General features: G+C 38.8%; 2 protein-coding genes across 4 annotated transcripts in view; one reads left to right on the forward strand and one right to left on the reverse strand.

Moving 5' to 3' along the window:
• Positions 1–3,535: 3,535 nt before the first annotated feature.
• Positions 3,536–15,930, forward strand: cd44b (CD44 molecule (IN blood group) b). Its single transcript, XM_063909737.1, has 8 exons — positions 3,536–3,908; positions 10,806–10,971; positions 11,549–11,691; positions 11,834–11,881; positions 12,671–13,012; positions 13,549–13,641; positions 13,812–13,890; positions 14,086–15,930. The coding sequence occupies exons 1-8, from the start codon at positions 3,842–3,844 to the stop codon at positions 14,297–14,299; spliced, it is 1,152 nt and encodes a 383-aa protein (XP_063765807.1). The 5' UTR covers positions 3,536–3,841; the 3' UTR covers positions 14,300–15,930.
• A 1,369-nt stretch (positions 15,931–17,299) lies between these two features.
• Positions 17,300–23,986, reverse strand: part of slc1a2b (solute carrier family 1 member 2b) — a 29,129-nt gene continuing 22,442 nt past the window's right edge. For 2 of the 3 annotated variants that reach the window (XM_063906108.1, XM_063906102.1), the window contains exons 9-11: positions 23,673–23,807; positions 23,346–23,534; positions 17,300–21,427 (exon numbers count right to left, since the gene is read on the reverse strand). In XM_063906108.1, coding sequence (XP_063762178.1) covers positions 21,424–21,427; positions 23,346–23,534; positions 23,673–23,807 — 328 coding nt within the window. In that variant the 3' untranslated portion in view covers positions 17,300–21,423. Of the gene's footprint in view, positions 21,428–23,257; positions 23,535–23,672; positions 23,808–23,986 lie in introns of all 3 variants that reach the window. The other variant, XM_063906117.1, reaches the window with a different exon arrangement.

Consider the following 23,986-nt stretch of genomic DNA (forward strand, 5'->3'; position numbering starts at 1 on the left):
TTGACAGGATTTCCTCTGGTCTCCCCATTTTCCCTCCCAGCACTGCTCTATTCAGTCATTTTTGAAGCCCCTCACCGTTTAATGCACTTCCACTTCCTCTTTCTGTGTAACATTACTACATTTAGACTTGTTCGTCATGTCTTTAAAAAAAACAGTTGTAACACTCAACACTATGCATCCTGAGTTCCCTGAAAGGAAGCAGATGTAAATTACCCAGAAATTAGTTGCATCTGCAAACACTTCACCTGTGAGATCTCTGATGCTGAACCTCACTGTGCTGACTGACAGTCCAATCCAGATTGGGGTAGTCACAAGACTTTCAAGATAGCTATGCAGTACTTTGTGACACTCACTGTCTAAACACACCCACTCTGCTGTCCCAGCACCCAAACACAAGCTAGGCCCTTGCTTTGTTGTTTTTGTACAAAGCCGAGCTTTTTGAAGCAGTCCACTCATGGTACCATGACGCCAGGACAGCTCATTCAGCCTGGGATGACACTGGGGTGAGGCAGAGCTCATCTGTCTGCCAAAGATAGACAACAAGTACACACCCCAACCTCATTCAGCTCACAAGAGACCTCCAGCATTGGAGTAAACATAGATATAATTCTGATTGAAAGTAGTAACAGGAAGCTGTCAAAAACATTGATCTCATACTGTAAATACTTAACACTTAACATGTTGTTCTACTTTGGTTGATCATAGAAACATTTGTGGAAACAAAATCACCAGCTGATATTTTAAATCAGCAGCAAACCACATCTGTGCAAACTCTCATATTCACTCGATTCGAATGATTGAGTTCATGTCTCTGCTCTGTACTTATATGGACATCTTGCAAACTCTTCTAGTCGCAAACCAGTGACTGCGCTGGTGGAGGGAAAAAGGGACGTTAGCTAATAGGAATGCTGAGGAGGAGTCATTCGTCAGCCATTACCAGTATATCCAACCACAAGAGCTTCTGGAGAGAGCGTATGTGGGTTTCCTCACTGAAAAGCTATCATGGAAAAAAAGTTTTCGGAGCTGGATGTGTATGAGTTGACTCAGCAGTCTGATATTTTATTTAGGCCTCATTCATTCCCAGTTTGCAGCTGTTTGCCTTCTGTTCTGTTTTTTTGTTTTGTTTTTTGTGGTGCTGCAAAAGCAAGGATAACCAGATAGTAACCTTGACACCTTGCTCAGATTTTTGGTTACAAATAGGCTTTAACCATCTTGGCTTTTTCTTTAAATGTTCTATTAAAGTCATTTCACACATGAATGAAACATCTGACCGTTAAACATGAGGAATTCAACAAAGGTGACCAAGTTTATTTTACTTCTATAGACTGACAATGATCAGGAGGTGTGTGCATTCCTCCGTGCTCAAATGTTGATGGTAATTCCACTTTTATTCAGTTTTGCCTACATGGGATAATGTGTGTGTTTGGCTGTTTGAAAAGAGATTTATCAATCACAGTCCCTGTTACACATTCACCCAAATATGAATTTAAGGAGTATTTGCAGTTTGTCTGAATGTTGTTTCTCCAGAGAGAGAAACTGGGACAGAGCTTGAAATGAGAGGGAAACAAAACGAAGGCTGGATAATCATTCGTCATTCGTAGTTGCTTTCTCTGGCACTCTTTTTCATTATCCTATCCTTGACAGAAATGCACTTATACTGTTTAATTGTTTAGTTATCAACTGTATGTTATCAGTTCGGAATTTAATCAAGTTTGATTTAGACACTGGTCTTCATATCATAGACCATACAGCCAAACACAGGGGGAAATCAATGACTTTGACAAGAAAAAAACTAAACTGTAACCTAAATATACACTAGTTACAATCTACATTGGGTTTCCTATACTGTATGTAGATGCTTGTTACAGAACTTCCTGTTTTGCACTGTAAACAAGTTTTACTATGGCAACAGCTAAACAGGAAGGGACTTGAATGTCTTGGGTTGGAAGTGTAAATCTCTCTCATACTCATTTCTCTTTTTGACCTTTATTACTTGTGTGTATCCATTGAAGGTGGGTGTCATAAAATGTAAATAAGATAAGAATTACTGTACTGTATGTAATGCATCTGAACCTTTTCGTGAAATCATAGCAGTCTTTGAGTTTACCCAAAGACAGACCTCTGTGTTTTTTTATAGCCTTATCTTGCTCATCTAATTAATAATATAATACAAATAATAATAGATTATTAATCTACAATCTACAATCTTGTTCCCAAACTACATTAGCTGTTTGAGAAGACTAAGGTAAGTCAAGGGGTCATTACTGATCTCTGTGAAGTACATTGTTTGTTCATCTTCAGTATTGTTCCGCAATTATTCCACTAGTCCCTTGTTCCTGCATGTGTCAGTATTAGCTGTGTAATGGTGTTTGTGTTATGGGTTTCAATTGCAGCCTTTGCATTCAGGGGTATATCATGCTGGTGATTTGATTCAAGGGATGTTTGTCTGTTGGTCACTTGATTGGTCCACCACCTTGCTCAGGAACTCGAACATTAAAGGTTCCCAGGTATTGTATTAAAAAGTCAGTGTTGATGGTTAATAAAGTCCATTGAATTAAAAAGTTTGTATAACTATGTTGTCCTTCCCAATCCATTTTAGGTTTCAGTAACAGGTTGAATGCAAAACTGTTCACTACAAGATACTTCACTCAATAGTGAGCCTCTTTTTTTAACCTTGGCTATACAGTATTACCCCTTTACTTTCTCATTAGTGCCACCATGAAATTGACATTTTTGGTTTTGAGTTAAATAACAACAACTTATAGATGGTTTACCTCAGACCAGCTTGAAAGGTTGCCATTGTGAACATGATAGTATTTTGACTTTAGCATTTAGCTCAATGTATTACTGTGCCAAAATAGTCTGGCTGTAGACTCTTACTCTGGTACATTTACATGTCCTGTGTTTCACACTTCAGGCATGTATCCGGTAAAGAAGCATATCTGCCTTTAAGTAGGTATCTAGTATAATCTTTGTTAATGATTTTTTTTGTTTTATCCATTACACTTTATTTTCCGATTCTTCCCATCTTAATAGGTTAAATGAGTTTGAAATGCTGTAATTGTGCCGTAAACTGTTGAGTGTAATAATAACTGTGTCTGTCTGTCTGTCTGTTTGTCTGTCTGTCTAGCATTTGTTTTCATCAATATTTTGGACCAATAAAAATTTGGAGAATGAAGTGTTTCACTTTGAAATGGACCTGACCTCTTTCGAACTGTAGCACAGGATCACGCTGAGACATACAGCAATAGAGAAAGACAAGAGAGACAAGAAAATCAGATGAATTGAAAATGGAGTGAGGACTGAACAAAAGACCAGATGGGCTCAGAAACTGTTGCTGTTAGGAACATGAAAAGAGGAAGAGGTGGGGTGGGGGAAGGGGAGGGGGGAATACAGGGAAGGAGGGAGACAGAGGGAGAGATCAGCTTCTTCTTTACCATTAATACACGTAGAAGCAGGAAGAGGAAACTGTGTGAGGTGGGGCGAGAGGGAAGGTGGGGCGAGTGTGGGAGAGGCAGATGGGTGTGTGCTCACATGAACCACTCGTGCCCTTCTGTGTGTGTGGTTGTCTCTTTCAGGCAGAGAATAGAAAAGTTGGGGCAAAGTCTGAGTCAGCTCCAGCAACTACCAGACACTCACAGCAACTCCCTCCAGTGACAGACTTCTTCTCTCTCCTTTTTTTTTTTTTGTACTGCTCTCTCACTCAGTCATTCACTCTCTCCCTTTTTCACACACACACCACCATTCACTTCTGGCAGAGGGAAGACAGGACCACAGGAGAACTGTTACACACCTTTACTCCCAGTTATTCACATAGCCATCGCCAGACGCTTTTCCCAGGATGTGGACACTTCTTTTGGGGGTCACCTTCGGATTACTGGCCTCCTCCAGGACCGAACAACTTCAAGGTGAGATGACTGTGCCTTTGGCCAGCAGATAGCTCTTTGTTTGTATCATCAACAGGAGTCCTATTTTCCTTCCTTTTTCTATTTGTATTACCAAATTCTGCCCAAATGTGCCCGGCTGGCCTTTCTCTGGTATAGGATTTAAGTGACTTATTGTATTATTGTCCCCCTTTTTGAGCCTGTTGAGTCATTGAGTATGAGTGTTCATGTACAGAGTAGACTGCTGCTTGTAGAGTGGATGAGTGGATGCCGGCAAGAGAGCGCGTGCTACACCAGCACAGACAGGCTTTCGTCTGGCAGTCTGAGACTCCTGACAGACACAAAGGAGACTCTTGCTCACTCTCTGTCTCACACACATTCACACTCTGGGAAGTGAACCTTATTTATCAGGCTTTTGGATAATAAGTGTAGCTTTCACAAACAGGAAGAAGCAGAAAAAGAGATGTATTTTTTTCTTCTTTTTAGCTGTGCCGCCACGCTTAATGCTTTATTCTCTGACACAAAGGATGTTCAGTAATCGCTCTAGCCCCCCGTCAATATCTCCCCCTTTTTCTCTCTGTCTCACATGTGCTTTCTGTGTAAGGTTTGATTGGATTTGTTGCTCGGGGTGATATATCTCTGGAGGTGAAGTTGGTGCTGAATCAAACAGGTCTGGGTTAGTCTGGCTTGTTCCCAGGAGGTAGTGGTATGGTTGTTCACACACATCTCTTTTGGCTCTTTGCCAAAGAACAATCAGCATCTGGCCATATATTTGACCAGTATTTAAAGGCAATGAGAGGTTGCCTAAACAGCTTGTATGTTCACTGTATGTGGGCAGAGGTAGGAGATGCCCTCCCTCTGCTTCAACATGTGTTTTCACGGTGTGCTGAGGAGTTGTGAAGGTTTGTGTATCACTATGCCTGAGTGCCCAGAATAATTGGTGTCTAGCTAGAAGTGTCCTGTGATGATTGTATCTCGTCTTGGTCAAGATGCTATTTGAACCTTAAACCTCTGGATGGTTTTTGCCTGGAGTACATCATTTAGGGCAATCCTCTTTGACACTTGGCTAGGGTTATGGTTAGGATTAGGGTTAACCAAGAGAAGATTTAAGAAATTGATTTTTTACCATACTGACTGTGTACCCACAGATAGCACATATAAACTTGCAGTATTCAACACAGGATTCTAGTGAGTACAAACAAAAATTTGATTGGTAAATGGACTGAAAATGCCCTAAGTGGTAATCCGACCCCTCCCCCAACCCAAGTTATTAAATAAATGTATTTAATCCATTGAAATTCATTTGAAACTATAACTCTGCTTGAGTGTAACAAAACCCTATTTGGTATGATTTTAAATGCTAATTCGTTGCACTTAAGTAATTAAATTGATCATTAGACTGTAGAGTTGTAATGTCTGTGATGACCTTTCCAATTTTGCTCTCTCTCTCTCACACACACACACACCCACACACACACACACACACACACACACACACACACACACACACACACACACACACACACACACACACACACACACACACGGAGAAACATGCGTTAATAAGGCACAGAGACATCACAAAGTATAACAATGTGATTTATTGGCATCTAAGGGAAATCAAAACCTAAATGATTGTATTTATTTTGTATACACATGGACTTGAGATTAAATGTAAGGGCTGTCAAACGATCTGTCTGAAATAAGTTAACATGTATTAACATGAACAATCAATTAAGTTCTTGAACATTCTGTAACAGCAGGAAATGGTTAATGTGGGTTTACCCTTATGGGAAGCTGAATTGCAACGGATGTTCAACGATAAATATCTTTTTATTTTACAGAACCAATTGCATGTGCATTAATAATGACACAGAGTAGATGCAAAGGGTCTGAAGAATAGAACTGGATGTGGAACAACGTCTTCATATATATGTACACAACACTGGTGTGATTGAACAACCACCCCCGTTACAGCTACACCTCTGCCCTCATATTTGGCACCGCTGCTGGAATCCTCTACCACTAACAGAAGCCAAATTTAACTCCTGCATAACAAAGCCTGGTCATTTTAAATCAGTAGCAGTAGCACACACACACACCAACTCAAATGCACTTGGGCCAGCCTTACAGTGGGACTTCCTGCAAATATGGCCGTATTTGCCTCCTTGGCGGGCGCGTAACGACCCCTCCTGCATCTGCCAGTGTCATGTTTCAAGGTGAATGGTGGTCAGGGGCCGTGTTGGCTGGGACTGGGCCCTGACAAAGAGGGCTTGTGCCTGTACAGGCTGTGAGTACCATCTCCTGCCACCTGAGACTCTCAGACACGTGTTTCCCTTCTCTACCAACGCACCTCCTCTGCAAACCAACCAACCAAATGGACCTGCACCAATATCCTGCACAACTTGCTCTGCTCTTTTAATTTTCTTTCCTTTACCCAGAGCTTTTGACATTGATTGAACTGGTCTTAAGTTGTGCAGGGGTGCTTGTACTCCATGTTTTCTCTATCTCTGTGTGTGCTGTTTAACCTCCTTATTACTTTTTAAAACAGTATTGTGAGTTTCATGCTCATAGCCTCTCAAACCCTAACCCTGTGTGCTTTACCTTCTCATATACACTAAAGTCTTTGTGCTCATGGGGAAACTGCTCAGAAACAGCTATGTAATGTACACACATCCTTCTGCAAGATGCACTGATTTCCAAACTCACTGTATCATCAGGCATAGCAGCAGATTATATCATATCTATACTTAGGTTTAAGGAAAAAAAAGGCGAAGAGGAAGAGGTCCCTTATTGCACATTTTAGCAAACGACATAGGCTATATAGGTTAGCACAATTAGGACTTCTGTTGCCATATACAAATAGTTTGACATCTCTCAGTATTGCTAATTGGAAGTGACAACCTGAAGGCAAAGAAAAACGAAAAGATGTAAGTTCCTCAGAAGTGGATGGTTCTTAATGTGCAATATAGCATTAGCCCTTCTAACGACAGGTCGGTAATGAATTTCCAAGAGCTTGGCTTGAGACCTCTCTGAAACTGGCCATTTTATCAAGATTTGGTGGCTAATTGGTTAAAGTCCCAAGTGTACAAGTGTTGTTTTTACATGTCTGTGTATGGATTACACAGATGCTAACACATGGTCATAGTTTCATAAATGCCTCCCAGTTCTTAGCAAGAAAGTGAATAAGTGCCTTCCTACTACTAGGAACTACCCTTTTTAGATTAAGGCAGTCTTCGAAAACATGAATTTACCCTTGCATTAAGAATAACATCAAACAGAATAAAGATATTTATGAACATATGTGAAGATTACGATGGAAAATGTATATTCTGTTTGGTATATCCAATACATAGATTAAAGTGCAACAAAAACAGCCAATGATAAACTTCTGCTGTGTCAGGAATGTTTTGACATTCCCTATATCCTCATCCTCATATGTTTGAATAGGATGTTCAAGGTCAAATTTCTTATCACAGATTATCTATTTGGATTCATTTAAACCTTATTCCTTTAGGGAGAGCTTGAATGGTAAAATATATAAAAATGAAAGAAAGTCCACATGCCTGTTTCATTTGAAAGAAAACTACTTTCAAAAAGGGGCTATATGGGATGGAGGTGAGAGAAGAAATGGCCCATTAGAAAGAAAATCAGATAGCGAGAGTCATTTTGACCTTCAGGTCATATTGTGAGTGTGTCTGTATGTGTGTGTTTGTGTGTGTGTGTTCACAAACATATTCCCCCATAAATCATGTTTCACCTGTCCCACTGGCCCAGCTGCCCTTTGTTGTGACCAGCAGAAGGAGAGACATACCTGCAGAGTGGGCAGCGTCACTCAAGTGTGATAATGCAGGACACTGGAGCATTGTGGGAGTAACAGGCGACAAGGGCTCTCTCTGAACCAGCTGATGAACTATGGCTAAAAGGATGTTACAGTAGTAGTGGGACCTAAACAGCAGGCTCTATGTTCTAGCACAGAATTCTGCACGACATTATGGGAACCTCTAGTGAGAACATTTTTAATGTGGTGTTTCTGAGTAAAGGGAAAAAGGCAGATCAAAGATAAGCAAGATAAATAATCCAATATTTCCCTGTGTGTTATTAATCTTGATATGAATATACTCAGCACACAGGCTTTCTTGCTGTGCTCCATGCTGCGTCATGGCTCCACAAGGGCGAGAAATGATCCGCCAATGTTCAAGTGCATCTGTGATCTGCCTGTGTGTTTGCGCACCTGCATGTGGGGGGTAATTTGGACTTTATTGCTGCCGTAGAAAAGAGAAACAGAGGGTAATGAGAGAAAACAAAAGAAAAGAAAGGGGAGGGGGTGAGGCAATGGAGAGTCAGGCTTGTCTATTACTTGTGGAGCAGCTGGAGATTCTGGCAAGACGCTGTGTTAAAGCTCCCTTTCTCCTAGGTCTGGTACACCGAGACTATGCAGTATCCTTGGTTTCAACTCTATTAGGTGACAATGCATCCTTTGGGAGAGACAGTGCCTTGGCATAGCATGGCTTCTCAACTCTATAAAGACACCCATGGCCATTCCCTCTGCATACTAATGATTGCGCCTTAGATTCATGTCGGTCCCCTTTTTAGTTCACTGACGGTAAGCCGTCTTTGATCCCAATGTGCAAGTTTTCAAGGCCAGGAACGTTGCCTTGTTATTCACCCCTTTACTTTCAGGGAAACTGTGCGTGTGTGTGTGTGTGTGTGTGTGTGTGTGTGTGTGTGTGTGTGTGTGTGTGTGTGTGTGTGTGTGTGTGTGTGTGTGTGTGTGTGTGTGTGTGTGTGTGTGTGTGTGTGTGTGTGTGTGTGTGTGTGTGTGTGTGTGTGTGTGTGTGTGTGTGTAAGTGTGTGTGTATAAGTGTGTGTGTGTGTGTATAAGTGTGTGTGTGAACTGAAACTCCCTGACAAAGTGTTGGCACTAACTCTAGTTGTTCAACTGCCACTAACAGCAGAAAGCTTCGACTTCCTGTTGTTGCAAGTGCTCTGTTTACTCATAAAAGGCAATGGAAAATAGTGGGGACCTTTTTATTTTGCCATATCTAATCTGATGGAACAAGCAATAGGATAGTGATAGCTATTTTGTAACTTCTGTCATGCATATTGTTGATTCTTTTTTAAAAGGTGATGCATATTTTGCATCTACAGTAGGAGTTGGGATATAGGCAACATGTAGGACTATTTTATTAATGCAAAATCTGAATATTGTATTTTGTATTTACACTTCACAATCTGGGATATTTTTTAGAACGACAGATGAGAGATGTGTACAGTTGGAGGCTAGAGAGTGCCCTCCCTTTTCGCTGAGGCTAGTTTAACAATGTGTCTGTCATCGTAGAGCATGTGATTACTATGTGAGCACATGCTGTGCAGTTTAATTTAATAAACAACAACCCTAACCACTGAGTTGACCTTCTCTCTGAAGCAGTCTCAGTAAAACAAATGTACTTTGTAGTGAATGGGTGATTCAATATAATTACATATTACATTTGTATCACATATATCGCACAGGCAATGTTTGAATTGTTCTGTTGCTAAGTGGGTGTGTTATTCTGATGACGCAGGTTTGCATTTTGGAGAATTCAAAAAAAAAATTCCGTAGTGTGAAAGAGGAAATAATAGGAGTAATACTTACTTTTGGATTTAGTGCCCCAGCATTATGGTTTTGATTCTTACTTGTTATAACCAGTTCTCATTCAGATGAGAAAACCTAGATTTCGATATGTTTTAGTGTATGTAGTGTTTATTACTTTTAACACATTTCTATAAATTGTTGACTTTATTTGTGCTTTGTATTCGTCCTATGACTCTGGTGAGAAAAACAGAAAAAACTCTGTAACAGATTCGATTTTTTCTTATTTTCCTGTATGAAACTCAGCCATAGAAAAAAAACGCTTTAGATGTTCTGCAAAATGTTTTTCCTGTACAAGGTATATTGTTGTGTAAAAAGATCAGTCACTTCCTGTGCGTCGGTCACCATGGCAGTGCTTCTAAACAACCAGCAAACAGATATTGGACTATCATGTGCATTAAGTGTCTCAATTCCAATAAATCTTCATTTGACAACTGGTGTTTGTGGAAAATAAACTTATTTTAGGCCACCACTGAACAAACCTATCAGTGTTCTGATCAAATTTTGAGGGATCATTGAGTTTTCTGGACTTATTTTCCTCCACGAAACCTGCAATCGTGTCAATGTTTCGGTTATGAAAATCGTGCAGCCCTACAGTAGCTTTTTTTTCTTTGAGAGAGGAGGAAACCACCAAAGTAAAAATTCAGTGTCTCATTTCACAAGACTCTTCCCAGGTGGTGTCGCTCTCTTTCAATGCAAATGATCTTCTGCTCATATCAGAAAAAAATCACCAGGTGTTTAAACTCAACTGCCAATTCCTATCTTTGCATTCTTTTTTTTAAATGGACATATGGCTTTTTGAAAGGGATCTAGATGTTTGCACATACATATGCTGCCTGTTCATGTTCAAACTGCTAGGCCGAATTTGCATTTTGTTTTCATTTCATTGAGGGAAAGTAATTTCCCTAAGGTTCCTCCTTTAGTCAAGCAAACTTAAGCAAATGAGCTGACATCACATTTGAGACACTTTGTGCACCACTGTTATGGCAATGTTGGGTGGCATTTTATTAAGGCTAAACTTGGGTCAGTTAGTACAATGGAGACTGACTGAAAGTTTTCCTTAAAAAGGCAGTTTTTAATATTTATTTGCCAGGCATGTCATCCAAATATATTTGTAGGCAAAGTCAAAGTCTATCTGCAGTTCTCTGTTACTGGCTGTACATAATTTAATCTTAACATTATACGTTTAACAGAATTTAAGCAATGACACTCCTTCACCCTATATGTAAATAGTGATGAATATTATAAGACACTGAGTCTGTATTTTCTTTTTTCTGTCCCAACAGTGAATTCCCGCAGCTGCAGCTATGCTGGGGTATTTCTGGCTGAGGGGGAGAGCCGTCACACTCTGGGATTTGAAATGGCTGTAAAGTTGTGTAAGCAGCTTCAGAGCATCTTGGCGAGTCAAGAACAAGTCCAGAATGCCTTTCATAAGGACATGGAGACATGCAGGTGAAACCATAGGCCTTTTTCAAACATTGTTTTGTTTTAATTGCTGTCACCGAGTCTTTTTTGACTGAATGTTTTTAATGCTTATTAAATATAATTTTTAAAATTGAATGATATAAAAGAAAACAAAGAGTTTATGGTAAAACATTTATTAACCCCAAATTCTCAAGAATTAGCCATTTCATCATTTTAACTTTTGGAACTTATTAAGGTTTAAAATGTCAGAGGGAAAATGTTAAATCATGATTAAAACCCACAATTTGACTTAAACTTAATACACATATAGGGTCCAATATTGCATGTTATCAGGAAAATCAGAAAAGAGGAAGACGATGTTTCGGTCTTTCAATACGGATACGCAATTGTTGTCATGTGGTAGACATCACTAGACTTCAGTTAAACTGCTCCTCAAGTTTTTCACTACTTCTCTACATTTCTGAGAAGTGCTTTACTTCAGTTTTCAGTATGATGAAATGTTTTCTGATTTAAAAAATGAAATTCTGAAGCAACCAATTTCCCAAAATGTGCTACAATTGTGTCATAATATGTCTTTTAATAATCATTTTTTGTGTCTATTTAGGAACGGCTGGACCAGCAATGCGAGCATTGCCATCCTCAGACACTCGCCCCATGAAAAATGTGCAAAGAACATGACTGGTCTCATTACTAATCCAAATGTACAGGCTGATGAACCTTATGATGCCTACTGCTTTGATGAAACAGGTGACATATTCTACAGGAAGTCAGTATTACCGCAGTCTAAAGCTGATACACAAATGAAGTTTCATTTCAATTTACAGTCATACACCTGATGTTATTTGTTTGTTCATTATGGTGATCTACTTCCTGTTTCCACATGTGCTAGATGGGCCTGACAAGAACTGCACAAAAATGTTTGTATTAAAACCACAAGGTTAGTATGATGTAAGGATTTACCTCACATTATTGTGTTTACATCATGTGTTGTTTTGTTACAATTTATTTTAAAGATTTGTAAACAGTAAACTGAAAATATGAACTAAACTGAACGAGCATTTGCTCTCACTGTACCAATAACTACCTTTTTTAGAAAACTGCCCAACCTAGATCCTAAGTTAACAGCAGTAACACTTTAAATGGTCTCATTGCAAGGAAGGAATACTGCTTAATGCTGTTTACTATCCTACAGAGATATTTTGGAATTAGAGAACATGATTTGTGAATCCATGGTAAACGATTAGTGTTATATGTTAATCATTTAGATGGATTTGACAACTTATACAGTAACACAGGTCCCTTCTAAGGGACACAATAACTCCTTCTTTCACAAGAATAAGGAACACTGTCAAGTAACATGACTTTTATATTCATATATTCATACGATATTTATATTCATAAAAAAACGAAATAATTGTTTTAATGTTTAACATCTAGAAATAGAAGAGTTGAATGTTATGATGTGGAAAATACATCAAGCAGGATTTATATTGTAGTTTATATCTATATTGTACCTGCATCATGACATTTCTGTAATGGATTCCTCTAACTGTACGATCTGACAAGACTTTCTTCAGTTAATTGGCTTCAGCCGAATATATATTGTGCTGTAACATTGTTTACGGGATACCTGTACGTAGGATTGTGAGACTACACTGACAGACAAAACATATCAAAAGTAACCTGTAAGTGTAACCATGCATAACCATCTCTATCATTCAATTAGCTGAGGAGTCAACAACAGAAGGCCTGGGGGAGACGGCTCAAACAGCACAACCTGTGGATGCTTCTGGCAGTGGGGGCGGGGACCCCACAGTAACCCCTGGGGAAGATGATCTTAGTGAGGGGATTGAAACAACTACTAGTCCATACGAGACAGAGGCTCCAACAGAGGGCCCCACTACGGAAGAGACCAGCGATATTACTTTCCCTCCCAGTGTAGAGCTGCCTGGATCTGATATGATACCTGAGGGGGAAGACAACTCTCGTACAGCCCCTTCTGGAGATCCTACTGTTACACAAGTGCCCACTGAAGAGGGGCATGATGGAGAGCATGCCAGAACAGAATGTAAGAAAAAGCACAAATTAACCATGACGGGCACAAATGTCCTTTTGTTTTTATTTAAAACACATGTACATGTACAGCATATTCAACAAGTTTTTGGACGACTGAAGTCACTTTAAAACACATGACGCCCCCTTGTGTTAGGTTAAGTTGTGGAATGGATTTATTTAAAAAGGTCCTCAGTCATTTTGCCTTTTAGCCACAGGAAGACTGTATATTTAGGGCCTTAAAACATGTATGATTCAATTTGCTGATTAAATTAGTTGGACTTTTGAAACAAAAATGACTTTAAATAAAACTTTACACAGATCTTGAAGGGAAAGGCAACTTAAGCCTGCAGCTTTATATAGAGATGAACATGCAAGTACAATGTAAGGCAATTTAAAGGCTCAAACATCCTCTTCAGTTTCCATTTGGATGTTTAATTTAATGTTTGGTTTTCAATGCAATTTTTTTTATGCTGCTTTGTTTAATATTTCAGTGAGTTAACTGTATCTGGGATTATTTAAATGTTTACCTTTTGTTATATTGACTTGCAGTTCCACCAGCACAACCAAACCCTAATGGCAAAGGACGGGTGCTGGGTCCTGCTCAGACTGAGCAAGGTGACGAGCCGGGCAAAGATTCATCAAGTGAGGAAACACATTACCACACATATACCTCCAGGACCCTGAAGTCCATAGAGATTTCAGTCGAATGAAACAATTTTTGGACAAGTTGATTCCTACTTTGATCGACTGTATATTTGTTACTGACTCAGCTTTAATACTGTGTACTCATGGTATGTCATTGCTCCCTGCAGACTGGCTGGTTATCCTTGTAGTGGTTGTTGCAGTTGGTGCTATTCTTCTCATATGCGCAGCTGTTGCAACAAGAAAGAGGTATGTCTTACTTATTGTTTTTTTATCATACACTTATAGGGCTGTCATGTAAGGTGTTGTGGATATAAACAATACCCCTTGTTTCTCTATCTAACTGTGCAGAGCAATCAATAGTCAATTTTCACATATTTCTCCGACAAGGGGATGGCAAAACAAAAATCAATAAAAAATAAATATCTGATTGTTCTCTTGCAGCTGGTGTGGCCACAAGCAGACCCTGATGATCACCTCCAAAGATGCCGGTGAGGGAAACGGTGCTTCAGCAATAGCATCTAGCTCCCAAGCCCAGGAGAGAGAACAGGAGATGGTGACCCTGATGAACAAGGAGAAGATCACGGAGAACGGCAACACGGAGGAGTTCACCGTCATCAAGCTAGAGGAGTCGCCAGATAAAGAACAGCTGGCGTGAGAGAGTGTAGAAGCAGACAGGGAAGACTAGGTGAGGATAGGGAGGGAAAGTGAGGAGATGGACGGGATATTGGAGGGGAGGGGGGGGGGCTTCAAACACTGGGGTTGAAACTGCTTTGGTGGCCAGCACTGGATGGACACTGAGAAATGGTGTCTGATATTTAGAAATATGGTACAATGAATGTGCAGCATTTTGTGTGTCTGGTGTGCCAGGTTAGTGAGGACTGAATGGCGGTTTCGGATCAACATTCATTCTGGGGTATCATGCATTGGTGCATAGCAGGGTGTGTGAATGTGTTCTATGTCTCTGTGTTTAATGAGGGGATGGGTTTTAAAGGGAGGGGGTGGTGAGGGTTTGTGAAAAACGAATTGTTGACAAATTATTCTCTTTTTTATGGAATTGGTTGTTCCTAAATGATATGGCCTTTAGCCTTAATGGGAAATGGAAGTTGATCATTTTGTTTGAGATACTGCAAATAGCAAAAACATCATTTTGAGCAAAAAAACCTGTGGTGTTTTATTTCTTTGATTTATTTACTTATTGTTGTAACCCTGTGTATATTTCAGCTGTGCCTGTGGACAATTTTTTTTGGGGGGGATGGGGATGTCACCACCTTAATTTATGCAGCTTTTACTCCCTGTTCCTTGCTCTCTGTATATAAAGTATACTGTATGTGTTGCCTTAGCAATAGCCACCAGTGCTTTTTGTTGTTTGGTAGAAAAGAGGCATTGTATCCCATTCAATAAAGGTTGTGTCATGTTTTGAGGATTATTTAAATAAAAAACAGTACCTCAGAGATAAACAATTGTCAATAGATTTTTGCAATAGTCAAAGTGGAGTGGATATTGTATGAATCAACAGGAGCATCCAAACTGTACAACAGATGCACCATGTAAGTTAATATATAATAATTTATTTGGGTTGGAAATACGATGGAGTGAAGTCCCTAGTGTTATCCTGAGGATAAGTAGAGTGATGATGATATACTGTATGCATACTATATACACAGTGTGTACATTGATTAAGGGAAAAAGAAAGAGGCAAAATAAATAACTGGATGAATTAATCATTTTTTGAATGCAGGATACAAATTAAACCGTCACAAATTGAGTGACAGTGGCCTAGCTTTAGATGCTAAATTGCATGGCACATATGATAATGGGGGGCCCATGAGCTGTAAAACATAGCAATGTAAAGGTTCCTTCATGAGAAAGGGGCTTTGACAGCATCGTCTGTGTGCTCCTGTGGGGGAGGAATTAGATGAATGAAGCTTGTGTGCTTGCCCATGCCTCAGTGTGACAGTCTTTGTACATTTTACACATGTAAACAAAATGCTGCAGTTTTTCTACTGACCATCTTATCGATGCAATATTTCATTCATTTTGTCATATCGCTATTATTCCTTTTATGACTGCTAATTCTTCCTGGTTTCAGTATGAAAATGCTGCATTACATGAAACGTGTTTTTAGAAATATCTTTCTGACTTGTTTTTTTCCTGCTTTTAGTCTTTGATTTGTTTTGAAGAGAAGTAGCAAATGTACTAGTGTAGGCAGGTTTTTAAAATGAACTAAAGTTGTCGCTGTAAAGATTTGTAAAGTCATGGATAAAAATAAATGTGTATAGAAAAACATGCAGGAATGTGGTGTGTTCAGTTACTGATTACTCTGTATGTGTGAAGACAAAAAGGAGTGAGTGAATGGCATGACACTGGGATGTGAGTGTACATTGCTGCCATATGGGAGGAAGTGAAGTTTCCATGGCACCATGGTCGTGATGTGGGAACATGTTAATGTGGGAAACAAAGACCTAGATAAAGACGGCCATTTTGATAGTTTCCCATAGAGTGTTAAACTGCATCAAGCTGTCTTCATTGACAAACTTTGAAGAGAGCACAATTATCGCTTATTTAGCATGCATTCAGAGTACAATGTGCTCAATCATTAAATACTGCTCTCAAGCTGCTCAAATGAAATGAGGCAATCACAAGGGATTCATATAGATTAAATTATTCTGATTCTGATTCTGATGATTACTCATCATTTGGTAGTGTATTTTTTGAGTTTGCATTAGATCTTTCTTTATGTGATGCAATAGATACATTACACTTGGCTGACACTTTTATCCAAAGTAACTTACCTCCTCTTCAACACTACTGGTTGGCCTTAGTGTCTTACCCAGGACATTTTTGACATGGCGACTCTTTTGTGTCGACAGTGGCTGGGGTTCGAACCACTGACCCTCTTATTGATAGATTTCCATTTAACTCCTGAGCAACTGCGGCACCTATATCAAAAATATGTATTTTTTCCAACCCGATTGTGTCATTGTTTTCATAAAATGATGAGTCTGTTCTATGTGTTCTCAGCACATATTGTAGGCGGACACCTTATTTTAAAATGTAATAAATGTTTAATGCCAAACTGGATATCAAATAAAAGGTAGTATTCCTAATAATGGGACAGTTTCATGCTAACTCTTTCTTCCATTTACCTGAGCCGCCAGTTTTCTGCACATTTCAATGTATAGAGTACATTTTCTTCTATGTCTTCTAACATCTCCGTAAGCTGCTGGACACGTCATGGATCAGACTGGTTTTGGACTGTTGTGGTCTGATAGAGCATATTATCATTTTCCCGCTCTTTTTGTTAGCATGTGCATCATCTCTGAAGGTGTTAATAATCACTAGTGTCTGTGGTTGCTCTGGGGATAGAGCATAAATGACAAGGGTGCCTGGAGCATACAAATAGCAGTTCATTGTGCAATTTCATCTATTCATCCCCTACCTTTGTAATCAAAATGATTATGGATTATATTTCCCTCAGTTATAATTTGCATCTATTAATGCTTTTTATTTGATAATGTTTTTTGAATAACACATCAGTAAAAGGTTAAATATCCTGAAAGTTTGGGAGTTATAATTACACTAACAGACATAGAAAATTAATTTGCGAGTGTATATCATGTGACAAGATGTAAAAAATCACACAGTGAAAAAGCCATTTAGTTATGAATCAACATTTATTAGTTATATTTGTATATGTACACCAAAGGTACAACACTTATTGATATGTAGAAACAGATTTTTTATGTATACCATAGCCCAAGTAAAGAATTCTGTATTTTTTTTGTCCTTTTTTTTCTCAATATTGTTTCTCCCCCTCACATACGCTCTGCCTTTACATCAAAATTACAACAGCTTTACAAAGAGGGAAGGCCTAGAAAAGTAAGATCAGGAAAGCACGTTGTAGGCAGGACTGAGACAGTGAGACATCAGCTCTGTTTGGGAGTTTCTTCAAAAAGACACATTGCAGTAGAAAAGGACAAGCTCAAAGATAAACTGGCTCTTTGTTTAAAATACTGTCAATCATTTTCCATTTTATCAGTACCATTTAGCTCGGCAAGTTCCAGGTGTTTGTGCGTGCATATAGCTTCATAGTGTAAAAAGCAAAGGCAAGTGGAGTAAAGGCAGTTTACCGAGTGGGATTTAAAAAAAAAAAACATCTATGATGTTGATGGCACATCAGAGGTCGAATGTGTGAAGTTGTGGCATGAAGACAGGGTAACAGAATCTAAAAGATTTATATCAATGTCTTGCAGCTTTAAATGCACCAGGTAAACACAAATGCCAGAGACTAAAGCAAGTTTTTTTTAATGAAAAGACAAAGATGTTTCAGATGAGTCACCTGAGGAGTGTTGCTCTCTAACAGGCCTCTGAATGCATCTCACTACTATGCTATGTTTGATTCCTCGCTCTATCCTACATACAGGGCAAATTTGATCTTTTCCTTTTTATTTGTCTCTATTTTGAGATACCTTGATCACAGTAATTCCCACCAAAATATATTTCATGTTGGCCCCCTTTTTTCAAACCAAAAACGTCCCCTTGCTATCTTTCTTTCTTTCTTTCTTTCTCTCTCTCTTTCTTTCACTTTGTCATGCAAACAGTGTTTGGTTCGTGATCACTGTAATTTCCGATAAATTCTGCATCGCCACTGAACAGAACAATTATATATTTATTTATGTACAATGAAAATGAGTGCACACTGCTTATATCTCCATGGAACAAACATTCAAAACGCTTACATTAGATGAAAAAAAAGATATTTATATATTGGTGTGTGACAGGTAAGTAAAACAACTAGTAAACATCTATTAGAGAATAAAAAAACAAGCAATTTATTACACGATTTCCTCTCTATACATTTTGTCTAATCTAATTTTACTCAGGACATAGATGATATATTTTTTTCTAGAGGATTACATTAAAAATGTCACAGAATTGAAACTATATTCCTATTAACCATTTCAACGCCCCCTAAAATAAATCAAAAGAAAAAAAAAAACATCTGTTACCTACAATATATACACAAAGTGCAAGGAGGCACTTCAAAATATCATGCTTTTAAGATAGTGGTGCAAAAAAATAATCATCATTTTTATTCAATTCATGCTTCTAAAACCGCGTGTTGGAACATAATAGTGGTTCAACACTCAATCCTCATCGATGACACCTTAAATTGTCTCCTCACTGGAAAGATTTTTTCATTTTCTTTTCCTGAAGATCACAAGTTCAAAAGGTCAGGCTCAGGGGCCTGTTGAGGTGTCAGTGCTGTGCTCTGCATTCCCACTGATTAGAAATGTAGTGACTTCGAGGTTTAACAGTGTTTGCGTGTGTTTATATGTTATGCATTTGAAGAAAAAAAAAGTGAATGTGTGTGTGTGCATGCTTGTTTTTTTGTGCGTCAGTCTACGTAGTGTGTACGGCAGAACACCAAGCGCGGTCTTTGTTGTATCAAAGCACACTTCTTTTAGCTGAGCTTAAAAATAAAAGTGTTTTAGGGAACTAAAGGACAGGGTGCTACGCTAATTGTTTTTGTTAAGTTCCCTAGTGTTACTTTAATTGGCATTTGATGTTGGCGTTTGTTTGAAGTGAACATCTCCAAGGCAAGGTTGTCATTAAGCACAAATAAAAGGAAACAAGACAGGAGAGAAGGACACAATACTGATAAGGAAATCTAATCCACAGCCATATCACAGAGGTCTCACCTCTTATGCACACAAGCTTAAAAAAATATAAAATAACAGCCAGTAGTCCAGCTTTGCTTCTGTGTTTGCAGTTTCTTTCAGCTATTTGGTTCTATGAGAGGATTCTTAATACCTGATAGTTGGCAAAATTGTGGAATAACGCATGTGACGTGTCTATTGTTCTTTTCTGAGTTTCCTGAAAACATCTTTGCAACCATATGGACACACTGCTGCAGCATCTAGGGTTGAAGAAACAGTCTTGAGCTCTGGTGGTTAAATATATATGGTTGTTTACTTTTTTATGTCTGGCTAACAAGAAGCTGGCAAGCCTCCCGGAAGAGAGCAAGACCACTGATCTATCTTTGTTTGTGCAGGCAAGAATCCATCTGACAGCTGAATGTTTCTGATCTACCACCAAAAAAAAAATGGTGGTTCACTTTGTGTACTCTGTCAGTAATATCTGTGTCTGTTCTTTCTGAGAGTACGCATGTCGAGTATCCTTCAACCACTGGAATGTGTCTAAAATATGTGTGTGCGCCTTCCCAGCATCTTATCATATTATAAAATTGAACTTTTTCAACAATGCAGTTAACTGTCAACATTTTCAGAGTCAGTGCTTTGAAAACGTGTGCTTTAAGAAGGCCATTGTAACGAGGCTCATCAGTGAGCAGGTAAACATATGAAGATTTAAATATTTCATTCCTGTGTAAAAGAATAAACATACAAGCCTGAGTATCTGCAGTCCCTTATCGTATTTTAAAAAGCTAAAATTTGAACTTGGAATATGATCAGTGTCGACATGAAAGGGTAATGTGCATGACTTTGATTATGCCACTAACTGGAAATGAGCCTCATTATCTTTATTTGTGCTCTATATAATCTCTTTTTTGTGCTACTAATTATTCAGATTTGTCAATTATTCATGTTGTTTGTCTTGACAATAGTCATTTTGGTGCTAATGTTCTTTAATTTCATTGGCATCACTGATATTTTTTGGGAAGAATGGGAGAGCATATTTAGGGCAGTGATTTTATTCACTTTGAGGTTTAGTCAAAAAATGTGATAATATCATCTGCAGTGCCAGTCAGTTTGAATTGGGGAACGATGCTGGAAAAATCTGTTGTGAGTGACGTCACGGAGGCAGTTCAAAGGCCTCAGTGAGTTGATTGATTTTCTGCCTGTTTGGTCCCTATAATTGAATTGGTCGTGTTCTTAACCCCAGCTCTCTTTATCTTCTTCTCTCTCTATTACTCACAAACACACACAAGTTTACAACTGACTCAACAGGTGACATAAAGAAAAAAAAGTCCCTTTTCTTTAGAGTAAAACAAACGGGGGAGGAAAAATGTCGTTCATGATATAATTTGTGCTTTATAATACGACTGTGTCTGTGCTTGTAGGTTATGAGGCTCAGTGTGGCCTCCTACCCTCTCATCAGTGTGCTGGACCTCAGACATAGAGGCTAATATTGGGCTTATTCAGTCAGATGCACTTTAAAATATCTGACAGTAAGAGAGTCATAATTGGTGTACAAACATCACGCTGGTTGTCATTAATAATGCTCTCACTCCAGCTCATCTTCTGTCATTAGGATAATGAACTACCGGTATTAAACTTGGAAGCTAATCTCAGGACTTCCCATGCTACACAGCCAATTCCTCTCTCATCTTAATAACTCCTCCCACAAATCTAGAACTGAGATGTATTGCTATGAAAAGCTTATCTTACATTTTATTTTCTCTTCCTTCCCTCCCCCAGCCTTGAAGTATGATGTGCAAGTATATGCTAATCGGACACAATTGTGCTCTAAGTATACCTCTGTTATTATTTCACGGTTAAGTGAATTAGTATTATATATCAGTCAGATAGACAGTTACAAAAACGTTTAAAGGGACTAATAAAAAAGAAAACTAATCTACATAAAAAACAATTAGTAGTTCTGTTTGTGTGACTTTTTTTTCATTCACTCTTTTTTATCACCAGATAGGAAAGCTTGTGGAGCCCAGGAGCAGGGGATCTCTGTGCTGCCATTATTCATGTTTCCATGGTCCCTCCTCAACAAGCGTGCACTCCGCAGCAGAGCCGTTAGTGGCTGAGGTTACCTGTAAGCAGTTAGCAGGAAAAACTAAACACTTGATCCAAGGCACAGAGAAAAACACAATTCATTTCTAATTAAACGTTGGATCAGAAATAACATTGCATTTTAAATTCTGTGTTCCCACTTAGTTTCAGCCAAGCAATGTGATTGCTCAATCAGGCTTACAGAGCTTATAAAGCCTGGTAAACTATCATTTATGACTTACTGTCCTATAAAAAAACAAAATCTTGATCAATCAATTCGGCTAAATCCTGGTTTAAGTAGAGGTAATTAAATAACACACTAGCTGTAAACATTGTATAAGGTTAAAACCAGGATAAGATTTATCACATTCTTTTCTGTTGTTTTGGCTGCGGTAGCAATGGTACTCTGGCAATTAAAACACTGCCTCTTAGGTATCATAGCAATTTTGCAACATACATAAATGTCTATTAAAAGCATTATTTGAACTTCAGTTGGAGCACTGATGATCATGCTTATGGAAGTTTTCTTCAACTGAACTAGGAACACACCACACATAAATGATGAACAAAATGTCTGAAGGCAGAAACAAAAAATGATAATACAATGAATAAAGACAAACATAAACAGAATACATTGAAAACAAGGTACACAAACTACAGAATAAATGCATTGTTAGGTTTTTAGTTATCCAGCTCTCTACAGTCTTTGGAAAGGGTTAGAAAGTAGTCATGCTATTCACAGGCAAAACAGACCAACAAACGGAGAAACAGTCATTGTGGATACTGGAAATAGCAAGCCTTTGTGTTAAATGTCAGTTATAGAGTCGGAAAGGAGGATATAATTTTTTTTCGATGGCCAGATTAATTGTGTAACAGTTTGCCAGCGTTGCTAGGCAACACCTTACATCCTTTAATAAATGAATAGGATCATCAGTAGACCTTTTCCGCCAGGGTGTGAGAGTCAGGGAACAAGCACTCTGAACTCCCATGCATTATTCTTAAAGCCTGGAATAAATTAAAGACGGTATTCAAAGTGCATTATGTTTTACATTAAGGGAGCTACTTCACAGCTTTCCATTTCACAACACAGTTCTCACAATGGGCAGAAATAGCTGGTGTCAAAATTATTCAAAAAAAACCTAAGTGGGAATGACTCACTGACAGCGTGGAATATGCATATATGTAGGGGAGCTGCTAACGAGATCTAACACTTTCCATCGTATTTTAAATTTGGCAAGAGAGGGTGAACCTTTGGGAATAAAGCTCTTAATAGAATTAAAATCAACTACATTTTAATGATTGTAAGATAAGGTAGAATGGATTGCATCGGTCATTAGACTGAATCAAATGGGAGGAGAAGAGAAAAATGAAGTGAAAATCTTCTTCTATCGAGACGTTATGTTTTGGAAAATGAATACGGTATGAATGTTTGATAGAAGGGAGGGCTGCTAAATAATTCCTTAGGGTCGTGATGAGGATTAACTGACTCTGCCTTTTAAATTAGAGCCAATCCCCAACAGGTTACAGTCATCTGATGAAGCTAACTATAGAGCTGATCCATCACTCATTTGCCTGCACAGAATATTTTTTTGGTTTATTTGATTATTGACACCTTTTGGCTTTACATTTCTTGGATGCATTCAACACAAAAGCTGCTTTTCCAGTAGTCAGAAATACATACGTGCACATACTTCTGTTGTTCTTGAGCTTCACGTCTGTCTTAAAATAACATGTATTGTGAGTGTATTGACATTAATATGTACAGAGATGCAGGAATAAAACAAACAAGAGTGCAGAAAACATGCAGGGTGAGCATGCAACAACAGTGAGGATTATATACAAGTCTCTATGTCTGTAAGCATTAATTGTACCTTGCATTCATCTATTTCTACAGAATTGTTAGCAGTGGCAGTAGCGTTTGTGCTAGTTGTAGCTGTAGCGGGAGCGGTTAAGACGCACTGGTTGGAATTGTTTTCGTGGTGGTTCTTCATGTCATCGTAGTAAGACGGGGTCTTCGTCATCATTTCGATGTCATCGGATTTGGCCGTTTGTGCATCAAGCTCCTCAAGCTCAGCCTTGGACAGGTGGTACACGATGCCTGCACCGTAGGAGTCACCCACCACGTTGACTGAGGTCCTGAATCGATCCCTGAAGAAAGAAAATCCAGTTTAAAAAGATGATTTTCTCTTTTATCACTATAGGGACTTCTATACATAGAACAAAAAAGAAAACCAAGAGAAGATCGACATGTTATTACAAAATAGCAATGTGTTTTTTATAACTCACAGCAGCCAGTCAACAGCAACCAGCAGACTGATGTCTTGGGTTGGCAGGCCTACAGCAGTCAGGATCAGGAGCATAGTTACCAGGCCGGCACTGGGAATACTGGCCGCTCCAACACTGGCCAGGGTGGCAGTCAGACTGAATGAAGACAAAGCAAAGCAGGACTCAATCACATGCTCCAAGCCAACTTCACCTAAGCACATCCTCCACAACCTACCCTACACCCTGACGCTACTCCTCAGAAGCCAATGAACATTACATGATCCACTCCACATAGCTACTGATGAAAAAATATGAATTCTCTATGGTACTTGTAT

Source organism: Eleginops maclovinus, chromosome 2 (genome assembly GCF_036324505.1).
Source record: "Eleginops maclovinus isolate JMC-PN-2008 ecotype Puerto Natales chromosome 2, JC_Emac_rtc_rv5, whole genome shotgun sequence".
Classification (NCBI taxonomy): domain Eukaryota; kingdom Metazoa; phylum Chordata; class Actinopteri; order Perciformes; family Eleginopidae; genus Eleginops; species Eleginops maclovinus.

Excerpts from the sequence above, each read along its gene's own strand:
- cd44b (XM_063909737.1), top strand. The coding sequence starts at position 3,842 with ATGTGGACACTTCTTTTGGGGGTCACCTTCGGATTACTGGCCTCCTCC. Across the intron at positions 11,692-11,833 it reads CTACTGCTTTGATGAAACAG|ATGGGCCTGACAAGAACTGC; the intron begins GTGACATATTCT and ends CACATGTGCTAG. Across the intron at positions 13,891-14,085 it reads GCTGTTGCAACAAGAAAGAG|CTGGTGTGGCCACAAGCAGA; the intron begins GTATGTCTTACT and ends GTTCTCTTGCAG.